This window comes from Neurospora hispaniola (assembly GCF_033458365.1).
Source record: "Neurospora hispaniola strain FGSC 10403 chromosome Unknown B0T23scaffold_1, whole genome shotgun sequence".
Classification (NCBI taxonomy): Eukaryota; Fungi; Ascomycota; class Sordariomycetes; order Sordariales; family Sordariaceae; genus Neurospora; species Neurospora hispaniola.
In genome coordinates this window covers 4,503,396-4,526,408 of record NW_026944406.1, presented here as the reverse complement: position 1 = coordinate 4,526,408, position 23,013 = coordinate 4,503,396, and the positions used below count along the sequence as shown (strand labels likewise).

The following is a 23,013-nucleotide window of genomic DNA, read 5'->3' as shown; positions in this document are numbered from 1 at the left end:
CAGACGGAAATATCGACTCGAAACAACCATAAGTAGACAACAATGCCGAAGAGTTCGCGGGCTGAGAAGGCTCAGCAATCATCAAGGCAAGTGTCGAAGCTATTCGCACGAGGATGTTGTTGGGTGAGAGGGAGATCAACAATGGCTCAGAATTACAGTGGCTCGGTGGGCTTGTCGGTGCTGCACTGCCGGGCCCTGTAGCGAGCTACCCTGCTGCCCCTGATGGCGAAAGGCTGGCCAATTATGGTGCCTTCTGCGGTGGAGCTGCATTGTTAGCGGCCGCAATGGAACGAACAGTGGCTGACTTGTGTCTAAGCAGTGCGGCTACAGGAGGCCATGTCAGCCTTGCCGAACCACACCAGGACCAAAACAACAACGACGCTGTGGCAGCGCACGAAGCTTGGAGAAGAAAGCTCCATGAGAACGCGAGACGGGCCGTCGAACGAAGCGGATTGTTTTGTCCTAATTTGAAGCCTTCACAGCGCACCGCGAACATAAGCGCGCCGTCAGATCCGCCCTTGACACCTTTCAGGCGCAGCGGCCGTGTCCCTGTCCCCCAGAAGGACACCACCGACAAGGTCAAAACCGGGAGGGTCATGCCCAGAGGGCGCCGCGGAAAGCCAACCAAGGCCAAGAAGCCGAAGAAGGAAGCGTCGGAAACATTCTATTCAGTTCGGCGCATTGCTGGGGAGAAGACCGAAAACGGACGGCTGTTCTACCTGATCGACTGGGCCAACGACCCCGTCACTGGGAAGAGCTTCGATCCGACCTGGGTATGTTTTTGACTCCATATTATGTCCTTACATGCAATAAACTAATCACCAGTATGCTTACAGGAGCCAGCTGAATACGTGAACGAAGCTGCAATTGCTCACTGGGAGCTGATCAAGGACAAGGCGCCGCAAAGCGACGGCAACACCGAGCAAGAGAACGAAAGCCAGGACGAGGAAGACGAGGAGGACAAGTTGCCAGTTGTTCGCCGCCGCCAGAAGCGCAGACTCTCGTTGGATCGAGAGGAAGAGCAGCAGCCGCGGAAGCGAGCTCGAACCGCCGGCACGCAGGACGGCAACACGGGCGCCAATCCTCGCGTAAAGCCCGTCAAGATTGCTGTTGAGATTCCGTACGAACCCACCGTCGACCCGTCCGATTTCGTACCTGTCTTTGTTTCATCGCAAGGCAGTTCCCAGCCCGCCTCGCAGCATCAGGAACCTGCAGCGCCACAGGAGATCGGCCAACGGACGATTCCCGACTCACAAGACGTGGGTGATTCCTTGCCATCCCTGCAGGAAGCCCAGAAAGAGCCAGAACTTCTGCCCGACGACGAAGCTAGCGACTACCATTCAGCGGTGGAAGATCCGAACTCTGAAGACGCTGCTATTCCGTCTTCCTCCTTCGCGTCTGCCCAGGCTCAGTCGACGCAGTCTGGGGCCGAGGTTCCGTTCAGACAGATCGAAAGTCACTTGGCGATCGAACCCCAATCCATCATCTCCTTCGACAACCAGCAAACCGCAGCCGAGGAGGCCTCATCACAACAAGACCTCGAATCACACGGGAGCAGCTCCCCGCTCGGAAAGTTCTTGACGCAAGTCGATTTCGATTGGTCACTAGAAGAGGCCTCATCCAAGTCGGGAGTTGTCGTCTCAACTAGCCAAATCGTGAGCCAAAACTTTCATAACCGCAGCCAGGGCCCGGCGAACGACAAGCCTGACACCACAACTCCCACCCACGCTTCATCCCTTACTTCAAACAGCGCTCCTTTGCAATTCGCCCAGGTTCTGCTCTCTTCAAGCGGCATTTCACAGCAACTGCGCAGCCAAATCGAGTTCACCAGCTCGATCGAGAATTCTACGCAATCCGAACGGGCGGCCTACCACAGCCAGACCAATAGCGACACTGTTCCGGCCACCGTGCAGAAAGAGGTCAGTGGCACCAAAGAGTTGTCAGCATCACCATACATGATGCTGCGCACGCTCGACATAATCCAGCTCGCTAAGCAACCGCACTCTGACAGCACAGACAGAATCGACCCAGAAGACTTATCTCATAATTCGAATACCCCTGCCCCTTCTGCTACCTTGCCCACTGCGACCTCCTCAACACCCCTCACTCATATTCAAAACGAAGACTGCGAGACAGCTAACTTTAGCATGGACGACGCGTTCGCGGCGGAAACGCCCCAGCTCTCCGCAACGGAGACGCTGCAACGGTTGCGAGACCAGATCTACGGCAAGCAGTCAGATGAGCCATCCGCACTCTTAACCTCGCCAGCGCCGCATCCCGACCTCGACACCACCCAACCTGAGGAGCAGGAACAGCAGCCAACCATAATTTCACCAGCCAACGTTTTCCCTGCGCCTCACCCTGATCCGACGGATCCGTGGGAGATTGAGCCATCAGGTAATATTCTTCACAGCATCGATCCGAGTCCTGGGTTGCATCCGGGGTCCGTCATTTCCAACGGTGAGACCATTTCTGCTGTTGAGCAGCTTAGACGTAGTCTGGGACTCCCATTCACTCCCCACGCCCCACATACAGAGCTCGATATCTCTCCTGAGCCGGTAGAAACCCAAGAGCATGTGGCATCCAACGAGTTGCCTGCTACTATTGCTCCATCTGATTTAGATGCCTCAGCCGACCACGATGCACTACCGTCCCGTGAACACGTCGATTTCGAACGAAACAACGACGACATGTCTCAGATATCTCGGAATATGGACTCCCAGGAACCCGAGGAAGAATCGGAGTTGACCGAGTTCTTGGTCACCCTACCGATGGCGGCAAATTCGCGTCCCCAATACCTCGAAACGATCGACAAGAACACAGCTTCTATGCAGGAGTTTTGCCAGGCCTTTAGCGAATCTCATCCGGCGATGCCCAACGATTTTCTGACCGCAAAAATCGACTCCATTTTCCAGCGGCTGGCCGACCTCTGCGACTTGCCAGCCTACGCGGACACCATCCCGGCCATGACACCCACCGAGATGATGAAGCACGCGACGGGAACGAACACAAAATTTTCGTTCATCTATGAGTTTCTTCACCTAGCTCGTGATTTGAATCTCCGAGTTCTCATCCTTTGCCGACCTGGTAGGACATTTGATTACTTGGAAGCTGTGGTTTCTACACCTGGTTTCAACTACAATGTTCTTGGGCGTGACGAGTCAACCCCGTCTGATGAGGTTTCCGACGGTTTGTGGGTGGTTCTCTCTTCGCCAGACCAGGATTTGTCCGCCGTACGTGGACCTGTCGATGTGGCCATCAGGTTTGATCACGAGACAAGGTCAACCAGATTCCCGCCCGGCCTTGTTCCTGTTGTCTTGTCTCTCGTAGTCTCCTACAGTCTAGAGCATGTTGACCTACAACTCCAGCAGATGGAGCATGAGTTGAGCGATTTGGAGAAGAAAAACGCTCTTACCCTGGCGATTGCCACTCCAACGGCGAGAAGGCTGTTCGTAAACCCACCAGATGAAGGACATGAACCGCACAAGGCAGCCGAGCTTTTCGCCTGCTTTCTGCAGAACCCCGATCATGATCTATCATGGGAGCCACAAGTTCTCCCTGCGGATGTCTTTGATGACTGGTTGAGCTCGCAGAACCGTATGGAGTCGACTCAACATGTACTTCCTTCAAGAGATGCCACCGGCCGCAAGCGCCACTTGGTAAGTGTCAGAAACCGGAACGTGCCCACCATGGTTATCTTAGGATCAACTCACTAAACGAAGAAACAAACAAAAACAGGACGAAGTTGATGCTGGCACGCCCAAGAGAGTAAGGCTTTCTCAGACCCAGACTCCTCGAAACGGCACACCGTCTCAAATGACCGATTTGCTAAGAAGCACTCTGGAAAAATATCCCGGTAGACCGGCAACACAGTTCATGGAAGTTTCGGTAGAGCAGCTTGAAGCCCTGGCCTTCAAGATCTTCGAACTGGAGTCGGATCTCGAACGGGAAGCCAGTGACGAGAATCGAACTCGACTGCTAGCCAGGAACCTCGGCGTCGAACTGGCGTCTTACAAGCGCACGGTGGAAGTTCTACAACCCAAGTACACTGAAGCCCTGCACGACCGCAGCACCTTCGAGAAGACTTGTAAAAAGGCCGTCGACGAAAACGCTGCAGTACAGAAGCGGCTCGAAGCCAGCAAACACGACCTAGACACAGCCAAGGCAGAAATGAAAGTCTTGGAAACCAAAATTGCCGACGCCCAATCTCAACTTGCTAATTGCTCCAACCCACACCTAGCCCGTCTCGCCCGCGCCGAGCAGGAGCTAGAGGACACTAGAAGCAAGCTCGCCGCTCTCGAAAAGCGCATGGCCACCGCGACCAACGAGATGGAGTACAGCCGCTCCGCCTATCAAAACGCCTCCAACGCGCACACGGAGCTGAACAACGAGAACACGGCGCTGAAGCGCAAGATTGAAGAACTCCAGCGCAAAGCCGACGACAACGTCGTCCGCGTCAATGAGATCAACTCCGACCAGGAGAAGAAGTTCCTAGGCAAACAAAACGACGAGTACCGGGCCATGATTCGTGATCGTGAACGCGAGCTGGAAAACGCCCGCGCCGAGCTAAGACATCTCAAGAGCGGCCGCCGCGAGACCCGCCAGGCTAGTGTCCCGCGGAGTCCGCGCACGACGACGGGCATCATGAGTCCCAGGACGACGGTCAACCGTAGAGGTGCTGGCAACACGACGGATACGGCGGCAAGTAGTCGGGGTAATAGTCCTGCGCCCGGTAATGCTAGTGATGGAAACGGGAATGGTGGAGGAAATGGGGGCATAAACTTTAACCCCCGGTGGGGGCACCTCCGTGATTAGGGCAAGACGATTAGGAGTCAGAACCGAAACTGGGGGTCGGAGAGCGAGATCGTTGGGTGCTTGAGGGAAGGAAAGAATGGCTCGGCTGTCGGTTGATTACTGCAGCTGTTTTCCTGGTTCGTGACAAAGGACCGAGACAAGACAACGATTGAGATCGCTTCAGGTCAGCTTTCCTTATGTCCTTGACAACGGTGGAACGGTTGGTGAAACGGTTGTTTGCTTATTGCTTTGTTACCCATTGGCCTTTTTCTTCTTCTTCTTCTTTCTCTCCAGCCGGTAGGAGAATATCTTTTCACAATACCCATCTCCCTATCTTACCGCTCATTAGATCGATTGTTTTCATTTTCCTTTGTATGGTTCAAGGTAACCAGGTTGCATTTGAGGATCGAGGGATGCACATGAAAGAGGTTGAGGCATTCGGCGCATTGGGGTTACCTTTTTCTAGATACTCACTCTACCTGCTATGGATAAAGGCAATAAAATCCAGGTAGAACCAGGCATGAAAATCGTGAACCTGATCAATCTGAATGAAAAATGGTAACCAGCATCTAGCTTTTGTGAACCCTACGGTAAACTCATTACTGCCTTTCGAATACATCTATTTTGCTACTCTCTACGGTCATGGCATGAGATATTCATCGTCCAAACACAATCCGTGAGACAACCAACTGTCATCGTATCCAGCTCGACAAACAGGTTGAACTTGTTCGATTCCTCGCTCTAAGGCCCTCTTTGGATATACTACGCCCTTATTCCCAGCAATAGGAGTTCTCTAGGCAAAGAAACATGTATGGTACCAGGGAATTAGCGTATAGTGCTCTCTCCTATTCATAGGTCCCAAGCACACACGCTACGCTTTCCCCTTCCACGAACTCCCCCTCCTCTCACCTCAATACTCTCATTTCCCCTCTTCTCAACTTCCAAAGATTCTGGGACGGTAATTGATGGGTCGTTTGAATGGTGATTCTCATGGCATCTTCTAAATTACGTCGATCCTAAATTTAGTTGGCCTCCTCGGGGTAGAGGTCCTCCTTGAGGGTGATGCCGAGCTCCTCACGAAGAGGCTTGAGCTCAGCGAGGTACTGCTCGTACTGGCCCTTGTTCTCAACCTTGGCCTTGATGCCTGTTATGACGGAAGCCCGTTGTCAGCATGGTTCCGGTTCTTGAAAGACCGTTTTGCTGTTCCCTATCCACCCGAGCTTATCGGACACCTTGGTATTGACGCATAGGCTGGCCGTCGATGGCTGCGATGTGTGCGGGTTTCGGTGGCGGCAGTGATAAATGTTAGGACGGGGGTTCTTACCCTCGAAAACGCGGACAGCGGTGGGGAAGTCGTTGACGCGGCGGGCAGCCTTGAGAGCGGCGGCGAGAACGGAGGGGGAAGGGACGAGATCGTACGCGAAAGCGTTGTTCAGGTTGCGCTAATTTCGGTATGCCAGCGTCAGTCACACAGTCTCTTCCTTCCCTTGCCCCTACCCAACAAGTTGAATCATTGTTGTCCCTTGATCGATAATGTAAGAGGTGCGTCGTCGAGTAGGCCGTGAGAGTCGAAGTGGGACGGGAGCATGGGAGGTGTTGCATACCTGAAGCTCGAAAACATCCTGGACGGCATCAAACTCCTTCTCATAGCTGTTGGAAAAGGCGCAAGTTAGGAATTGGGGAGTTCACGAGGGCGCATGGAGGTGTTGATGGGGTGGCCCTGGCTGAGGCTGAGGGGGGAAAGAGTCGGAAGCATCACGTCATAGTGAAGCCGAGCTAGGACAGGCAGGTAGCTAGCTCGGGCCTGGGACTTCCGGGGCTCGGAGAGGTAGTAGCTTCCCGGCCGGGCTGCCGGGGCAAGACTCACCGGGCAGTGAACTCCTCGAAGGTCTCCTCGTGGTGCTCGGAGCGGAAGCGGCTGGAGGTGCTGAAAAGGCTGACGCGGGCGGCGACGGGCTGGGGGCGGGCGACGGCGCGGAAGAGGCCGGCGGAGGGGCCGCGGACGGCAGTGCGGAAGAAGGAGGCCATTGCGACGGAAGGACGGAGGGGGCTACTAGAAGATGAGAATTAAGAGCACACGGTAAGAAGCTGGAACTGCGAAGCGAGAAGACCAGGGGGGAAGAAAAGGCAAGGCGGTAATTGGCGGCGGAGATGGAGAAGCACGCACGTTACGTAGAGGGAGGTACGGTAGCTGAGATGATGGTCTCAATTGATGCTAACGAGGTTGAGGTTCGATGGTGTGCGACGTAAATGCTTGTTCAACCCAAGTGGAAGTCTCCGGTATTGCACTGCATCGGACCATTCGAATACTTCGGCTATGTCTTTTCCGGTTAGCTGACTAGCTGTGTTTTTTCCGCCCTCGAGGTACTCCTGGACAAGCCACTCGGTGGTCAGTGCACAAGCTCCTTAAGCTCACCTTTCCAATTCGTACATGAGCTTGGTATGCAATTGAACAGACAACAGCCCACTTTTCCGCACCAGTAGTGGCTGAAGTGGCTGAAACATTTCTTTAACTTCATAACGAGGCTGATGTCGAAGCAACAACGTGGGGTATACATAACGCCTTCCTGCAGCGATGATGCAACCAGTGCGTGTTGCTCGTGTCGGTCTTTCACACAATGAAGTGGTGTCCGCTGTTCACTTCAACTCATCGTCGTGTTGACCTTGATATCCCTCGCTCTTTTTCTTAGACAATTCCTAGGATTGGGAACCTTTGAACCGGCAGGCGCTGGAGATTTACGGATCTACATATCTATCATGGGAAGAAATTGACTGCCAACCGAATGTTTTGACCGGCACACGGTCCGTCATCTCAGCATTCACGGCTTGTACACTATGTGTGGGTGGATGAATAATGGGCCGGTCGAAAGCCAGTATGTAGTTCGGAGAGAGTAGAAAACGCGCCTTGAAGCATTGGTGGGTTGGGGTTGTTGAACAGGCGAGAGCCGCGAGACCTCAAAAAATGGACTTGATTGAATCATCATTGAACAAACCGAGTCTGTATACCCGCTGGTTAAATGTCTTATCGTAGCACTGGGCCACCCCAAATTGTGAGCCCAATCGCTGGAGGGCAAACCTTTTACCTTCTCTTATACACACCGTTGGTCCGGGCTCACCTGCGCGTATGAACGTCCTCGTATCAATTTCTCCACGATATCTCTTCTTGATAATCAAGTTGTGAACGTACTTCCCCAAACCTCGGCATGGACTCTACTCGTTTGATCAAGAGTTAGCCCGTTGCGGCCCGACAGTTGACGCCCCGCATGATGAACGAGGTATCCGATGTAGGGGGTTGTAGCTATCTGGTGGACCTTGAACGGCCTAGAAGAGTGTCCCCAAGTCTCGAGTCAATTATCGATCTCATCCGTGTTTCAACGGGCATGGTGATTTTTGGTAGGACTGACCCCTTTCGATGGAGCCCGCGTTGAGTCGCACCGGAACACTCACGAGATACGATTGATGAACCCCAATATGAGATAGCTGCACTGCAATCTCATCACGGGCTTCGCCGCGCCCCTCCACTGTCATCAATGTCATCAGTTAAGGTCATCGGTCATGAGTGGCAGCAGCTATTTCGATGTCTTGAGACCCATACCGGTGCCGTACAACTGGATAGTTCGGCACGGTAAGACGGAGAGTCTGGATGTGATTGGGTGGTCAGAGCTGCAATGGCAGATTGGGGGACTTCACATGCAGGAACTGGAAATGAAAAGCCAAGTGTCGTCGAGGCTACCTTAGGCGCGTCTGGGTGGCTACCCCTTTTCCACTTTGTTGACTATCGCCTGGAACGACTCGCAGTGAGTGCCAGGCACCACTACAGTGCCGTCCATGCGGCTGACTAGGTACCTTCTAGAGTGCCATGGCCCGGGGATGGAGACCCGTGCACACGGAAGTACCTGCTCACAGACACGGAAGGAAGGCCTGGGACGGGAGCCTTGCCTCACTCTCAGCTTCCCTGTCCTGTGGTGAAATGGGTGGCGGAAGTTCCAGGTGGTGATACTTGCTTTAACAAGACGTGATTTTTGACTGGTGCGAGCATGGATGATGGATGCGGCCGCCAGGAACTGTGTACACTTTAACATGGATTGGACTTGCGAAGGGCTGAGATTTGGCTGCCTTGCTGTTGGCCACGTTAGACCTTTTCAACTGAAGTCTACTAGTGTACATACTGCATCATGTCAACAAAGGTACCTACTTTTGGACTTCTTCCATCAAAATCTGAAGTCATTACAACCCACTTTGGGCCGTTCATTCACTCGCACCATCGGTAATTCTTCTGTGGACGTCCCTGATACCTGTCAATTCAAAGATTCCAAATCTGTGTATAACGCTCGTTTTCGGATGTAGTCTCGTCGGCATCGTGATCACTGCGACATTCAGAAGCTCACTGTCCGCCTTTCTGCAGAGGTACCACAAGTGGCCGTAACTACTGCGTGGCCGATTTCTTGGCGGCGGATTCTTGGGGGCCTAATCTCGACCAGTCTCCCCCGTGCCCGCCCGCGGATTCCGAGCCTCGAATACAAAAATCTTGCCGCCTTTGGTGCGTCGCCCGGACAAACACAAGTCCCTGAATTCCGTACGCGGAGCCCCCCCAACCCCCTTAACCCCGTCGCGCGACGCTCCTGCACCTCCTCCCGTCCCTATATTGACCTCTTTCCCCCAGCACCCGTCCAGCTCGGCTCTCGATTGTTGCACAACAACTTTGTCAACATCTCTCACTGCGCGCATTCAAGATGGCGACCGCAAGCCCCGTGTCGTTCCTCGACAGCCTTCCCCGGCCCACCCTCGACCGCCCGTTCGGCATCCATCTATGGCCCATCTTCAGCAAGGCCTTTGAGGCCGTTGTCGGCTACCCTGCCGAAGACTTCAGATTCGTCCCCGGCCAGACGCCCATGTCCACTCTCAAGGAGACCAGCATCTTCATCGTCATCTACTACACCATCATCTTCGGCGGTCGCGAGCTCATGCGCAACCGCGAGCCCTTCAAGCTGCGCACGCTTTTCCTGATCCACAACTTCTACCTGACCGCCATCAGCGCTATCCTCCTGGCTCTCTTCATTGAGCAGCTTCTCCCCATTGTCGTTCGCGGCGGCATCTTCCATGCCATCTGCCACATCGACGGCGGTTGGACTCAGCCCCTGGTTGTCCTCTACTACGTATGTTGTTGCGGCTCACCGCCTGATGGGCTTTTGGGATTGGCACTAACCTTGTGCAGTTGAACTACCTTACCAAGTACCTCGAGCTCCTGGACACCTGCTTCTTGTTCCTCAAGAAGAAGCCTCTCAGTATGTTACCGTTGAAGAAGAGAATGTCGCGCGCCGTACAACGATTTCTAACATTTTGCAGCTTTCCTCCACTGCTACCACCATGGCGCCACTGCTCTTCTCTGCTACACCCAGCTGATCGGCTCTACCTCCGTCTCCTGGGTTCCCATTACCCTTAATTTGACTGTTCACGTCGTCATGTACTGGTACTACTTCCAGAGCGCGCGTGGCATCCGCATCTGGTGGAAGGAGTGGATCACCCGTCTCCAGATCATTCAGTTCATCATTGACCTTGGTAAGCCTTTTTATCTCGTTCGCAACGATCTCGTCACCCACGCTAACTCTTTGCGCGTACAGGCTTTGTCTACTTCGCCTCTTACACCTATTTCACCTCGACCTACTTCCCGTGGATGCCCAATGCTGGCAAGTGCGCTGGCGAGGAGTTCGCTGCCTTCTCCGGCATTGGTATTCTCAGCTCTTACCTTGTCCTCTTCATCTCCTTCTACTTTGCCACCTACAAGAAGGACGGAAAGCGCCCCACTGGTCGCAAGTCTCTCCGCAGAATGTCCCAGGCCCCGTTGCCCGACCCTAAGGATATCGTCAGCGCCAAGGCTTCTGGCGCTCGCCCCAGTGGCGCCGCTACTGCCCGTTCTCGCAAGGCTTAAATCGTTGGCTAGATTGCGCAGTTACCGATCCCTCATGGATTGACTTTACCAGAACGCTGTAAAATGCATTCCTGGCTCCAGATTCGTCCACAGACGGCCATTGCTGGCTAAGGGTTTACCGCTCGTGGCGAATTTATGACGACGAGGATGCCGTGCCCATGAAGGTACAGGGCCCCAGATTACCTACCGGCGGACGCCTTCGGTACGATTCACCTCGACTAAAGATATTGTAATGATGACATCTCGATTCATTCACGGGAGTTATGAACGGGGGAACAAAAACAAGAGACGACATGGCTCGGAAAACTAATGTCGATGTATACTTGGGGCAACAGGCTGCAACCGATGGCAAGATATCGGCTTTGTGGCTGGCACGGGTTAGAGGAATGCGTTTATCTCATGACACTAATGGGCGGACAAAAAGATCATGTATGACTGGGTTTCTTTTTGGTTGGCAACTATTCTTTCCCCCCTTCTTTAGACGAGAGCAGCTTGGGTGGGGACCACTGGATATTCTCAACCGGCTCGCCAACTGGGTAGTTTGGGTTGCTCTTGGGCTTTGGGGGCGGGTGATGATGGATGGGCTTTGGAGAGTTCGACTCGACACGCGTATGGGTCGTCCGACTTCTTCCTCTACTTCTACTCTTTTCTTCCGCTGTCTTATACTTTTCTTCATCTTGTAATTCCTTTCCCCATGTATTATGCACGCGCGGACGGAGGAAGCAAGCCCATGGACGAGCCGGATCGACAGGCCCAGATAGAAACATGCGGAGCATACGGACCTCAAACCTACATAGCAAACATAATGTTATTGTTATTGTACAACAAAAGGCTTGCGTCTACGTTTCAGCATTGTTCGCAACAAACTGTCACTTGATGATTTTGCGGATCATTGTATGATATGGACGGGGACGTCGTGGCAGGTCGCGTCCTTGCGAGTCCTGTTGATTGTTTGGGACTGCTCCGTCCTCTATCCAGAAGCCGACCACCCCCTTTGGTTACGCAGCCGTATCAGGAGAAGACCGGAAGCTAGACTGCATTTCATCCCACAAAGAACATACCTTTCCATGTTGTATGGTGTTGCGTGGAAAATCACCTTGAGGCGACAGCGAAAAGCGAGATCCACTCGGTCAAATTCCCTTTATCGTCGCCCAACCCACCGAAGGCCGGAAGGTGGGGCCAGGTGTCGGAGCCGAGACGGGACGGCGCGCGAACGGAATTCTGACGCGAAAAGTGGGTCTGTAAACGGAGTTGAGCCGATCATTGAAGTGGGGCTGCCTTATGAGCCGACCCCCAAAACTTTCAAGTTAGTGGACCCCCCCCCCCTTTCGGGTAAAACAGGCGGCTAACGGCCCTGCCCAGGTAGGTACTAGGCTTAGCAATCAAATGCAATGTGATGGAAAAGAACATCTTCTTTCGGTTTGGGTATTGATGTCATGGATCTGGTCGACGAGTCTGATCAATCCAGTGGCTAGTACCATAGACCTGATAGATTCCCGATATACTTCAAGTCGGACTTCTGGTGACCACGTACCGCGGAAGGAAAGTATCAGAGACAAACGGAGTTTCCTTGAGAAGGTTCTGAAGCTCGGGAAAGGAGCCAGTAATCCTCGGGATACCTCTCTCAAAAAAAAAAAAAAAAAAAAAAAAAAAAAAAAAAAAAAAAAAAAAAAAAGCAAAAGCTGGTCGATATGGACGGCTACCGTATTTATGTAAATCTATCTAGTGCTCCTGGAGTTTAAGATTTGTCACACTTACTCCCGCCTGCAGTGGCAGGAGTGGTAACTATTTACTTACTTAAGTCTCATACCTCTGGAAGCAAGTGAAGAAGCTGGACGCTCATGTTGCAATAAACCTCAGTAACGGATATGTGGAATTGGAAATTGGGGGTAAGTGCTTTGGCGTAGGTGAAGCTCCAAAAGCATCAAGGCCTGGGCCGCCGGGTGACCTGTTGCCATTTTGATGTAGATGGTGTATGGATCAGCCTCACTGCTCAATCCTTTCAAAGCTCATTGTCATTGTCAACTTTGTTTTTCTCCAGAAAAAGCACCTAATCTCTGATTCCAAGCAGATTCCTGGTCGTTGTATCCTTGTGGCCGTGCACTCTACGACACCTATGCAATAACTTCAAATTGAGGAGAGGAGAGAAAAGGTGAAGCATCTCCGTTGTGACTTTTGGTGTTCACGTTCATGATAAAATTTCGATATACATTCTTCCGTGCAGGGCACACACATAGAGCAGTGCATCGGCCATCTAGTAGCGACTAAGTGCGTAACATGTTGCCTTCGATCTCGTTATGCCATGTTCAGAACAATGACAGTCAGCTTCACTTCTCGTCTTCCAGCAAGCAACGCAGTATCAAACAATTGCCCGATCATTATTGAAACAACAGAAATGGCGTAAGGCTGGGATAGCACAAACGTGAGCGGGACATAATGTATAAGATGAATTCGGTCAAGTCGTCCATGGAGAGTGCCTGACATGTTTCTCTGGGGCTAATATGGCTATCTATGTGGATCCTTAAGGACCACGGTTCGCGCAAGTGCACCTTGAAGCAGAGGTCGCTTTCAGAGGTTCAGAGGCATAGTGGCCGATATATCGGTTGTAGAACCTGCTGCTGAAAATGCCAGTATGTGTATTCATTCATATCAGTGTTCTGGTTTGCCAAAAGCCAGATAGATGATACTGACGAGCCACATACGGTACTGCAAGTTGGACCGTATGAACATGGATACCAGTATCATATGTCTGGGACCGCCTTAGACATCTCTGCGTGCCGGTTTGGCTGATTCCTCGCGGAATAATCAGTCCTCAATCTCGACAAAACGTCCTTGTGCAGCGTCGAACCGCAACCCACGGGGCTTCAACGGCTCGACATGGGCCTTAGCTGGATCAAGCCCGCACAAGGCCAAAATGACCTTGACCGAGGGGTCCTCAGTGTTGATATCGCCCACCCAGCCAATTCTACCCTTCTCTCCCACGGGACCGTAGGCCACCGCAGCTTGCTGGCGCACCCGCTCCGGATCCCAACCTTCAGGACTCCTAGTAAGTCTTGCGGCGATGTTCAGGTTTGGATCCTCCTGAGTGGCGTCGGGAACATACCACCTGTGCTCGCTCTTCACACCCGACAGGCACAGCGACTTGACGCTGTAGGCAGCCTTAAGACCATTCTTGTCGCCAATGTCAAAGTGCGTAGCGTCGCGGATGCCGTCGGCCTGTTCGTTCATCACGACGATGTTGCGCTGGTACATGCCGGCCTTCCACTCGGGAAGGCCCGAGACGCGGAAAAACTCGTCGAGGTCATCGGGGATGACAAAACACGCCACTTGACCGGTGAGTACAGCGGTGGCGCCTGTGCGGCGCAGGTAAGAGAGGACGTGCTCCCAGAGAGGAAGGTTTTCGGGAAGCGTGAGCGCGGCGTCAGTTAGGACGATGGCGGAGTACGGCTCAGAACTCTCGTTGGTGAGGAGACGGGTGAGGGTGGCGGCCTTCTTGACGCGCTGAACAGTAGCCAGCTCGGTCATGGGGGTTAAGAACCGGTTGACAGATTCGTCATAGCACTCCTGATATTCGAGAGAGACGACGAGGATGCGGGGCTTTAGGGCCGCTTCGGCGTCCAGGTCGACGATGACGGGCATGGTTGGAGCTGAGTTTTCCGCAGGTCAAGGAGATCGAGAAGAGAGAGGATCTCGTTGTTGCCCTCAAATACTGAATCCTCTGCAAGTCGGTAAATGTTTTGGGCGGCGTATGAGACGCTGTACAGGCGAGGCACTGAGTATGGGCCAATGTGTCAATGTCGGATAAGAGTCAGCTATTGAGTGGAAAGGCGGCGACAAAAAGAAGGGTAACGATTCTGTAGTGGTTGGTAATGGAAGAGCAAAAACGAAACCGCGGCAACTTATAAGTTACCTAAGTAGGAAGCGAGTGCCGGTGAATGGGAATCCCAGTGAATGGGCGGCCAGACACGGATCTCAACATCTCAACAGCTTCCATCTGATGCTAAACAATGGATGGTTTGCGCTCAGCCGAGAGGGATTTGGTACGGCAACTCATGAGAATAATTCACCTTTCAAACGGGGGAAGCCGGCGTGCTTGTAGACGCTTCTTGTTTGGGACGGAAGGTACAACAGATTCGTGACGTACGGAGATGTTCTGCGGTGGAAGGTCCATGTGATTGGGGTTGATGCAACTACGAGTTACTAAGATTATGCCTGCAATTGGCCCGCACTGGCCCAAGCTCTTGCTCTTGCAAATAGTATTGAGCCTCTGGAAAGTCATTGTATTCGTTGGATGAATCCGTTCTGATATCGCTCTATGTCTTGCTGGCGCATCAAGATTATCATCCATCTAATGAATGGTCAGTATACCTGCAGGCTGGAGTTTGTTGTCGGTGGTGATCTGGGGATGAATGGCGCAGAGCGGTGCATTTAGTATGTAACTGCGGATGGCACATAAGATGCACAAACTGTGGGGTCCAGTTACACAATGAGCCGGCAGCTGTCAACCCACGCAGACCGGAATCAAGGGGGAGGTATACATAAGACAATGAGAAGCCCAAAGAATTGGCAATGTGCCTCGTTGAATTGAAAGATAAACGCCAGTCATGCCAGCCAAACGGATCGAGGGACTGGTTTATACTTCCTTTACACGATTCCTCGGTCCACCCCACTCCTCGTCTGGCTTGTACATGGCGATAGCTTCCTTCCTCACGGTAAGTGGTTCCCTCTAAGCTTAAGATGGCCTACTTTTGTTGTATATCAGTAGGTGTCTTCCTGCTTGCCGACCTCGAGATGCGGGTGTCGCGGGCCGTACAGCCAGGCACACCTCGGTTCTGACACGATGTGCCAACCAAGATATACTTTCCCCTTAGCTCATTGACATGTACTTGATCGGTGTACAGGCAGGCGCCTTTATGTCGAACCCATGAATGGACCATCTCTTCAAGGGCGAGCATGTAGACATCAAGAACACCCAGCACATATCTCAGCGCAAGTGACATCCAAAACTTCTCTTTTTTTTTTGGGTCAATCGATTGTCATGATCTTTTGCGTTGGGGTTTTGGGGAATGCCTCATACAAAACTCCACGCTAACGAATCACATCACAATTGGATTCGTGTACAGGATCCGAGATTGGCGAAAAGGATTTAGGACCGGGAACGCAGCGTTTATCGAAAGTTGCATCGGCCCCGCATTTGACTGCATTCCCTTATTTCCCCCATTTGATCCGTCGTCAGTAACTTCTTCTGGAGACCGAAGAGACACTTCGGCGAATCCGACCTGATCAGGTAAAGTGAAGTCCATGTTGAGTGTCTGAGTGACGATAGCTTTTTTATTTCATGCTCGGACCTCCTTCAAGCTTCAGCCTTCAACCCATCCGTTAGTCCACGCAGTTCACAGTCTCCGTCTCCGTTTTCCGAATCCCCTCTCATCCTCTGAGGTCCCATAATTACACCTAGCCCATCCGACGCACGGACGACCCACCCATGGCTGGGTTCCCATGCGTTACCATGGGTTCCCATGGTCTCCTTGCATCCCATGAAAATAGACATCGGTGTTGTTATGGTCGTCCGATTCCGGTTCGGTTCCATCCCCGTACGGTTTACGATCTCTCCAATCTCATTTTAAAATCTGCCTCCAGATTCTCTGATTCTGACGAACCAAGAAAACGGAGATGGCCACGGGGGACGGGGGACCTTGAGAGCTGGTGGAGTTGGTATGCGGAACATGTCGGAGACTGTACCATGGACTTACCTTATCAAGGCGTCAAAACGATGAAACGATGAAACAAATTTCCTGAATCGCGTTTGAGAGATAACGGAGGGCGGATATTCATCACCTCGTGTTGCGAAATCGGACGTCTTGGAATTTTGAGGTGATTCGGCTTCGATGATGTTCGTGCATTTCATCAGCCTTTGCTGACCTGCAAGTCATTCTTCCCCTGATTCGACCTTGTAAGAGTTACAGCTACTAGTTAGCTGTACCTGCATTCAGTTCATGCACTGTCAAAAAAGTTTGAAATTTTTCCGACGTGTGCTGCAATGAAAGCTGGACAGGGGAACGGGAAGTGAAGCCAAGAGCCCAAGACGTCTCATTGAGGCCGGTCTTCGCCAGCGATTGCCCCTACGGAACCATTATCTCCGCATAATCCCTACTTCAAAGAAACATTGGCAGGGTATGCATCCAGGGCTGCCGGTTATAGTAGCATGGCTCGCCAGGAACCCGGTGTGGCATGAAGAAAACACATATAAAAACATACGAAGAACAGAGGCATGAAGAAAATGGGTGACATTCAATGGCAGGCCGGCATGACCGATTTCGAGGTGCTGGTTCGGTGGGGATCTGCTTCTTGATTCCACTGAATCTTTCAAAAAGCAAATACAATGTTACGTTCATCATAGCAAGCCACGATAGCGACGGGAGTGTGATTCTGTATGTTGATTTGGCAAACAATGCCTGTCTTTCAATTTTGTAGAAGCCATCCATACAGTGAATGGAAATAGTGCGTAGTAGCGGAGATATTGTGCCTGTGAAGGAACGAAGAAACCAGAACAGCGCCCTGTGGTATCATAACATTCGTCTAGAAAAAGAAACAACAACAAAAAAAAAAAAAAAAAAAAAAAAAGCGAACGAAAAAAAACACAGAGCAACCGAGGATGACGTTGCGTAAAGACCTCCCATGACCCGAGAACTCCATTCAATATGTATGAAATAAACGAAAAAAAAAAAAAAGAAGATAATCGCCGGCCTGCTGTGCTTGAATATGCTTTTGCGCAGGCATGACAGATGTCGAATTCCTCTCTCTCTGCTCCGCCATGTGATCCGAAAATCTGTGTGTGTTGTGTGTCCAAGTCATTCCCGTCTGCGTCTCTTTTCCATTTTAGGTCTCCCAACTCAACCTCTTTCTTGTTGTATGCGATACTGCGGACTGTGCCCGCTCCCCAAGCTTTAAAACGCCATGCTTACAATATGCCGTAAAAAAAAAAATCAGTGTCTGGTTCGGTTTGGTACATGCTGCGTGTCGCGTCGCTTTATGCAATGTTGATCCGTCCCGTCAGCTTGATGCTCTTGCGCCTTGCCGCAAACCCGCTGAGGAGTCCTCTCCTTGGGACGCTGGTAGGAGAAAGAGGAGAGACGGGCGAAGCATCCTCTGGCAGTGATGGAGGCTGGGGCGATGAGGATGGCCCAGATGGCGTGGACATTCTGAAGTTCTTCCTTGACGACTTATCAGAGGTAGCGGGTGACCCCGGTACAACAAGCTGCTCCGGGGCTTCCTCAGGGAGAGGCGTGGTGACAGAGAGCGGCATCATGCTGCTGCGGGATGGTGGCGGCTTCATAGAGTGTCTTGAAGGAGGCGGTGTGGTGCGCTCTGATAGTGGCTGGGGGCTCGCCAGCGCCGGACGGCTCCTCTTCCTGACGAGGCTGAAGGTCCTCGTAACTCCCTTCAACAGAGTCATGGTTGGTGTCCTGGGAGATCTCGCCGGGCTCGTCACGTCCTCTGCAGTATCGGCTCTGGGAACATCCAGCGAGATGGAGCTGCCGTTTGCGAACGGGTCAACGTTGAGAAAGTGAGGCTTCCTCATGGGCATCATATCGATGGGAAGACTACTCTTCCTTTCGGGAAGCGCAAAAGCTGACATGGGGCTGGCTGGTGTGACTGTCCGCTCGATGGGGATATTGCAGGACACTGTGCTTGACCGCTTCCTCATGTGGCCTCCCCCTAGGCTCGGCGCTGCGGAACCCCTCCTGAGGGTGGCGAGGTCGACGATCGAGGGCCTGCCAGAAAAGATGACCGAAACAACACGGGCAGTGTCTTCACGGCTACTTCGTCGGGAGGTCGTTGTGGCGGTAGAGGCTTCCTTCTCGTTGCTGGACTCGTAGACATAGTCGGATAGGCTGTCGGTGTCCGAGGAAGCTTCCTCCTCGGAAGAGAGATAGACGTCGCCAAGTGGAGACGGCTTTTCCAACTCGGCAGTCTCAACCGTCCCACTCATCTTGAGCTGAGCCAAGCTGTCAAGCAACCTTGAAGCCCTCAGAGCACTCTTCTGAGGCAATGCCGGGACAGTTTCCTCCCCCCCTGCTGCTCTACCCTCTTGGCATCCACCACTTCGGGAAATTCGCCGTACATTGTGCTGTCGCAAGATGGATTGCGGGTGTAGACCTGGGCGGCTGTGATATCGGATGTCTGTGTCTCTGATATGGGTCTTGTAATACTTGGTGTGCTCTCCCTGGTCGGGAGGGATTGGGTATCTGTCGACATGATGTGGCTGGAGATGGGATTCTGGATGAAGAGAGCAATGTAGTAAATGTTGAAGCCCTGGGGAAGGGCAGGCGCAGGTAAATATTAGAAGACCAAAGGCTATTTTGTGTGCTGCTCTGGCTTGGCGTCGTACTATTCTGATGGAGGAAATGGAGAGGAGCAACGAGGAACGGCAGAGGGATCCACGACGGTGGGCAGATGTTATTTTAATGAGACCCAGTTCTGCATGGGGTCATTACGCTTGTCACGACCTGGTCAGGACCTGACGGGGGGGTGTGCTGGGGATGGTACTGAGGTACAGGCGCAGGCCAGACGAGACGAGACAAGTCAACCTGGCATGCCACCGTCCTCTGTCCTCCGTCGCACAACGTGGAAGCCGTGCCAGCCGTGGTAGCCGTAACGTCCGGACGGTGGCATGGTGTGGTTGTCTGGTGGGTGGTCGCAGCACATTTCAGATTAACGGTGCGCATATCAACCACAAAAACGGTCAGAGAGAAGACAGGAGGTTGGCTTTTGATGCTGCACCTAAACCTACCTGCATACAGCAGCATACCTACAGTCAACAGATCGCCTAGCGTCACCGCATGTCTTCGATCGCATGCATCCCAATGCATGACACACTGGACTGGACAGAGTGACGGGTTCTTGACTTCTTGTCCATCACACACACACCATCTTCCTAGTTTCTTGTGGTTGTATCGCACACCCATCTCCATTCTCGCCTTTTCCCCTGAGGCCGGCGTCGCAATAGGAATGAGCTCCAATGAAGGGGGGCTGCAAGGATGACTGAGATCAGAGGCAGTCCAGTCAGGAAAAAAAAAAAAAAAAAAAAAAAAAAAAAAAAAAAAAAACTACCGTTCTGAGCTTCCCGAAATCTCTCTGAACGCCCATCCATTCCTTCCCATCACCACCATTTTCCCAGCGAGTGCCGTACAAGCACCAACCTCGCAATCCTCCTCCATAAGCTTATCGACGGCCGGGCACTGTAGGGGAGGCGGAGAGGGGCACGGTCAACCATGCATTTCAAGTTTAATGAGGACCCCGAGGACAATCGGACACGACGATGATGGAATCGACAGAATGATGGGAATCAAGGAAGCGCAATTTGCACGTGGGTGATCAGAACAGTGATAAAGACTCGCGTTTCAAGTTAGTCGGACTGTCGAGTCCACTTTCCCATCCGAATGCTCACCTCTGGACGTGGAACCCTTGCCTTGCAATGCCTTGTCTCTCTTTCTTACTTCGAAGCTTCGGGTTGAGCAGTCTCCGCTCATGTTTTTACGCCATCTTTTAGCGCTGCAAAAATGCGCAGACTTTCACAGCAATTCACACACCACCACACTCCCCCCTCATCGACCAGGGATTGGGGTTCTGCGCTTCACGAGCTTTTGATCTATTTGACGGTCAGCTGGATGGATACAAAGGGAAGACGTGCTGGTCAATCATCTGCAGACTCACCGTCGTGACCAAGATTCGCGAGAAGAAGCCGACAGATCCTGGAATTTCGACATCTGTATCACACTACATATCAAATGAATGCCCCCCCCCCCCCCACAAAGCCAAGTCGTCGATTGCAGAAACGGCACCAACACCATAGTACGGAACCAAAACGGCGCGTCTGGTTCTCATCTCAAGCCTCATAGCCGTGGCTTCGGGTCCCTTCACACCTTGGCTGCCACAACGGGTAAAAGACGAACAGGCCCGAGGACACGAGTGGAGAGGGCCAACCAGGGGCCCGAAACCCCTTCGACCAGGGCCTTATTGGTAAGATTGGACGCCATGGGGTCTCAGACTGGGAATGCCAAGGTGTCTGTGATTGGATTTTCCATCTCGACATCGTCGGCAGCATTGAACTGTCCGTTTGATTGGAGCATTTGTTCTCGCCAGTGCTGCTGCTCACTCACATGCTGTGCAGTGTAGCAGTTTTGGCAGTGTGGGAGGCCATCCTCGACATCGTCTGGTTCTTCCAAGCTTCGAGTCGGACGATGCTGCCGGTGATGTTGTTTTTAAACTCTTGGTATGGTTAAAGTCATTGGCCAAGGAAAGTCATGACAGAAGGTGTTCTTACTGTCCGATACATGTAACACCCGAGCGTTATTCGAGACTGGAGCATGTATGGCATTCCGAAACCCAGAATGCCAAAACTGATACGTCGATTCAGCATTTCCTGATACTGTCTCAACTGTGTTGTCGCCTACCGCAAAAGCTGCCTTGACCGGTTGATTGCAGCAGGCGCCATCGGACTCAGCATTCCATCATGCCTCAAGTTACCGATATGAAGCTTTCCTTGGGCTCTCGACATTGTAAGTCTCTCAACCGAGTATCGGGTGGTCGAATGCTTTGCCATGCATCATCCGTCTGTCGCGACAACCGCCAGTGGCGCCTTCCTTCTAGTCCAATCATCGTTCACAGGGGCTCATCCTATTGATTTTAACATTGAAAAAGAGATATCGATATCTCAAAAGACCTCCACCAGCTCTACCCTCCTATCCCAATGTGACCATCTCAACTTTCTCTCGGCCTTGTTCATGCATTTCCTGCTATGCCCATCATGTTGATATCCCGCAAATGACCAGCTATTGTGTGATCACCGTGGAGCATCGAATTGCTAAGGAGTTTTACTGATGGCGATTACCGCCAACAAGATCCTCCTCATCTCAACCGACCTTCTTCCCCAGTCCGCCCAAAAGGAGAGTGGCTCATGTGGCTCAAATGGCTCAGGCGGCCCAATTTACAAAGCTACCAACAACAGGCACCGAAGGATTGAAATCCCAAGGTATGTTGTCTGAGCCATGAGCCTTGGGCGGCGTTCTTGCTCATCTCCCCACGTCATATCGAGAAAAGGCGGTCATGAATTCGAATAAAAGATATTTATTCACGTCTCTCAATCTGGGTGGCCGCTGTACAACCCGAGATGTGATTACAGTTATCGTCAGCTAGGAACGTTCCCATCGGCGAACGGTGACACTTGGACCGGTATGCAAACCGGAGGGGACAGGGGAAATCTGGGGGACGGGTTATTGCTGAATCTGACAGTGCCTGTGCATGGTGTTACCTGGAATGGAGCTTGTCCTTCAATTAGCATCAGCTCGACATCCTCCAACTTTGCATCGTTTTAAAGGCCGCTATCTCCATCTTGCAATGTCGATCGAATGGATAACTCCCGACGATGACAATGTGCCCCTGCTGCCAACCCCCCGGCCCCCCGCTATTATACACTGCCAGGCAGGGGGATCTCCGCATCGGTAGGTCCTTCTGAAGAAGCAACAATATCTTTTTAGGATTCCCCGCTCATGAACATGGACGTTTCAGCAGGACAATGACGGTGTGTTTTAGATGGGCAATCTTTTTTTTCTCTCTCTCTCTCTCTCTTTTTTTTTTTTTTTTTTTTTTTTTTTTTTTTTTTTTTTTTTTTTTTTTTTTTTGGTTGTTGTGATGAATTCAGGGGACACCGAGCCGGAATCCTCAGTCTCCCAAGGCAGCGACCAATGCTTGTCCAGGTACTACTACCCCTGGGTTGCCATGAGGAAGTCGTGGACGTTGGTTTGATACACTTCCGGCTCCGGCGCGAATCTGCGACACACAAAACACCAGGCAAGGTAGATAGCACCTGGTTCCCGAGAGCCTGTACACTCCACTAGTACCTATCGCCACAGCACTTGTGAGGTTGTACAGGTTATGCGGGCGGACGGGTTACACCAAGGAGTCGTCCTCCGGGCATCTGCGACATCTCCAATGGCATCGAAGCCGGTTCCTTCTGGCCAGTCATCTTTCAAGGTGCTTCGCTAGTTACACACATGGTACCGTGGAAATCAGCTCAGCATCGTCGTATGGGCACTGAAACCTACCTACGTAGCTAACGTATACATGAAAGATGTGAACTAATCGTGGCGTTTGCTGGAACATCATCGTCACAATGGCGTTATCATACCGCCAGCCATCTTGGAGGCTGGATTGCATCAAATGCTACTTGCCCTTACGGTACTTACCAAAATGTAAATCGAGGTGTCTTGTTTTGAGGCATGACCAGC

The 23,013-nt window shown here is 52.2% G+C and overlaps 6 protein-coding genes across 6 annotated transcripts; 3 read left to right on the top strand and 3 right to left on the bottom strand.

Moving 5' to 3' along the window:
* Positions 1 to 42: 42 nt before the first annotated feature.
* On the top strand, positions 43 to 4,815 carry B0T23DRAFT_401383 (uncharacterized protein; the record flags this gene model as incomplete). The annotated part of the gene is made up of 4 exons (XM_062838582.1): positions 43 to 86; positions 320 to 773; positions 837 to 3,659; positions 3,739 to 4,815. The coding sequence occupies 4 exons, from the start codon at positions 43 to 45 to the stop codon at positions 4,813 to 4,815; spliced, it is 4,398 nt and encodes a 1,465-aa protein (XP_062697503.1).
* Positions 4,816 to 4,885: 70 nt separating this feature from the next.
* On the top strand, positions 4,886 to 5,352 carry B0T23DRAFT_28202 (uncharacterized protein). The gene has a single exon (XM_062834239.1). It carries the CDS (start codon positions 4,992 to 4,994, stop codon positions 5,304 to 5,306), a length of 315 nt encoding a protein of 104 aa, XP_062697502.1. The 5' UTR covers positions 4,886 to 4,991; the 3' UTR covers positions 5,307 to 5,352.
* Positions 5,353 to 5,368: 16 nt separating this feature from the next.
* Positions 5,369 to 7,109, bottom strand: B0T23DRAFT_370887 (cytochrome c oxidase polypeptide 6, mitochondrial). Its single transcript, XM_062836620.1, has 5 exons — positions 6,962 to 7,109; positions 6,662 to 6,847; positions 6,399 to 6,444; positions 6,119 to 6,236; positions 5,369 to 5,938 (listed from the first exon to the last, which is right to left on the bottom strand). Exons 2-5 carry the CDS (start codon positions 6,820 to 6,822, stop codon positions 5,817 to 5,819), a joined length of 447 nt encoding a protein of 148 aa, XP_062697501.1. The 5' UTR covers positions 6,823 to 6,847; positions 6,962 to 7,109; the 3' UTR covers positions 5,369 to 5,816.
* Positions 7,110 to 9,337: 2,228 nt separating this feature from the next.
* Positions 9,338 to 10,855, top strand: B0T23DRAFT_27914 (putative fatty acid elongase). The gene is made up of 4 exons (XM_062834233.1): positions 9,338 to 9,950; positions 10,010 to 10,079; positions 10,141 to 10,353; positions 10,416 to 10,855. Exons 1-4 carry the CDS (start codon positions 9,528 to 9,530, stop codon positions 10,721 to 10,723), a joined length of 1,014 nt encoding a protein of 337 aa, XP_062697500.1. The 5' UTR covers positions 9,338 to 9,527; the 3' UTR covers positions 10,724 to 10,855.
* A 2,512-nt stretch (positions 10,856 to 13,367) lies between these two features.
* B0T23DRAFT_27892 (uncharacterized protein) lies at positions 13,368 to 14,574 on the bottom strand. Its single transcript, XM_062834232.1, has one exon. It carries the CDS (start codon positions 14,360 to 14,362, stop codon positions 13,529 to 13,531), a length of 834 nt encoding a protein of 277 aa, XP_062697499.1. The 5' UTR covers positions 14,363 to 14,574; the 3' UTR covers positions 13,368 to 13,528.
* A 2,773-nt stretch (positions 14,575 to 17,347) lies between these two features.
* Positions 17,348 to 19,135, bottom strand: B0T23DRAFT_370879 (uncharacterized protein). Its single transcript, XM_062836619.1, has 2 exons — positions 18,849 to 19,135; positions 17,348 to 18,807 (listed from the first exon to the last, which is right to left on the bottom strand). The coding sequence occupies exons 1-2, from the start codon at positions 18,980 to 18,982 to the stop codon at positions 17,754 to 17,756; spliced, it is 1,188 nt and encodes a 395-aa protein (XP_062697498.1). The 5' UTR covers positions 18,983 to 19,135; the 3' UTR covers positions 17,348 to 17,753.
* Positions 19,136 to 23,013: the final 3,878 nt, after the last annotated feature.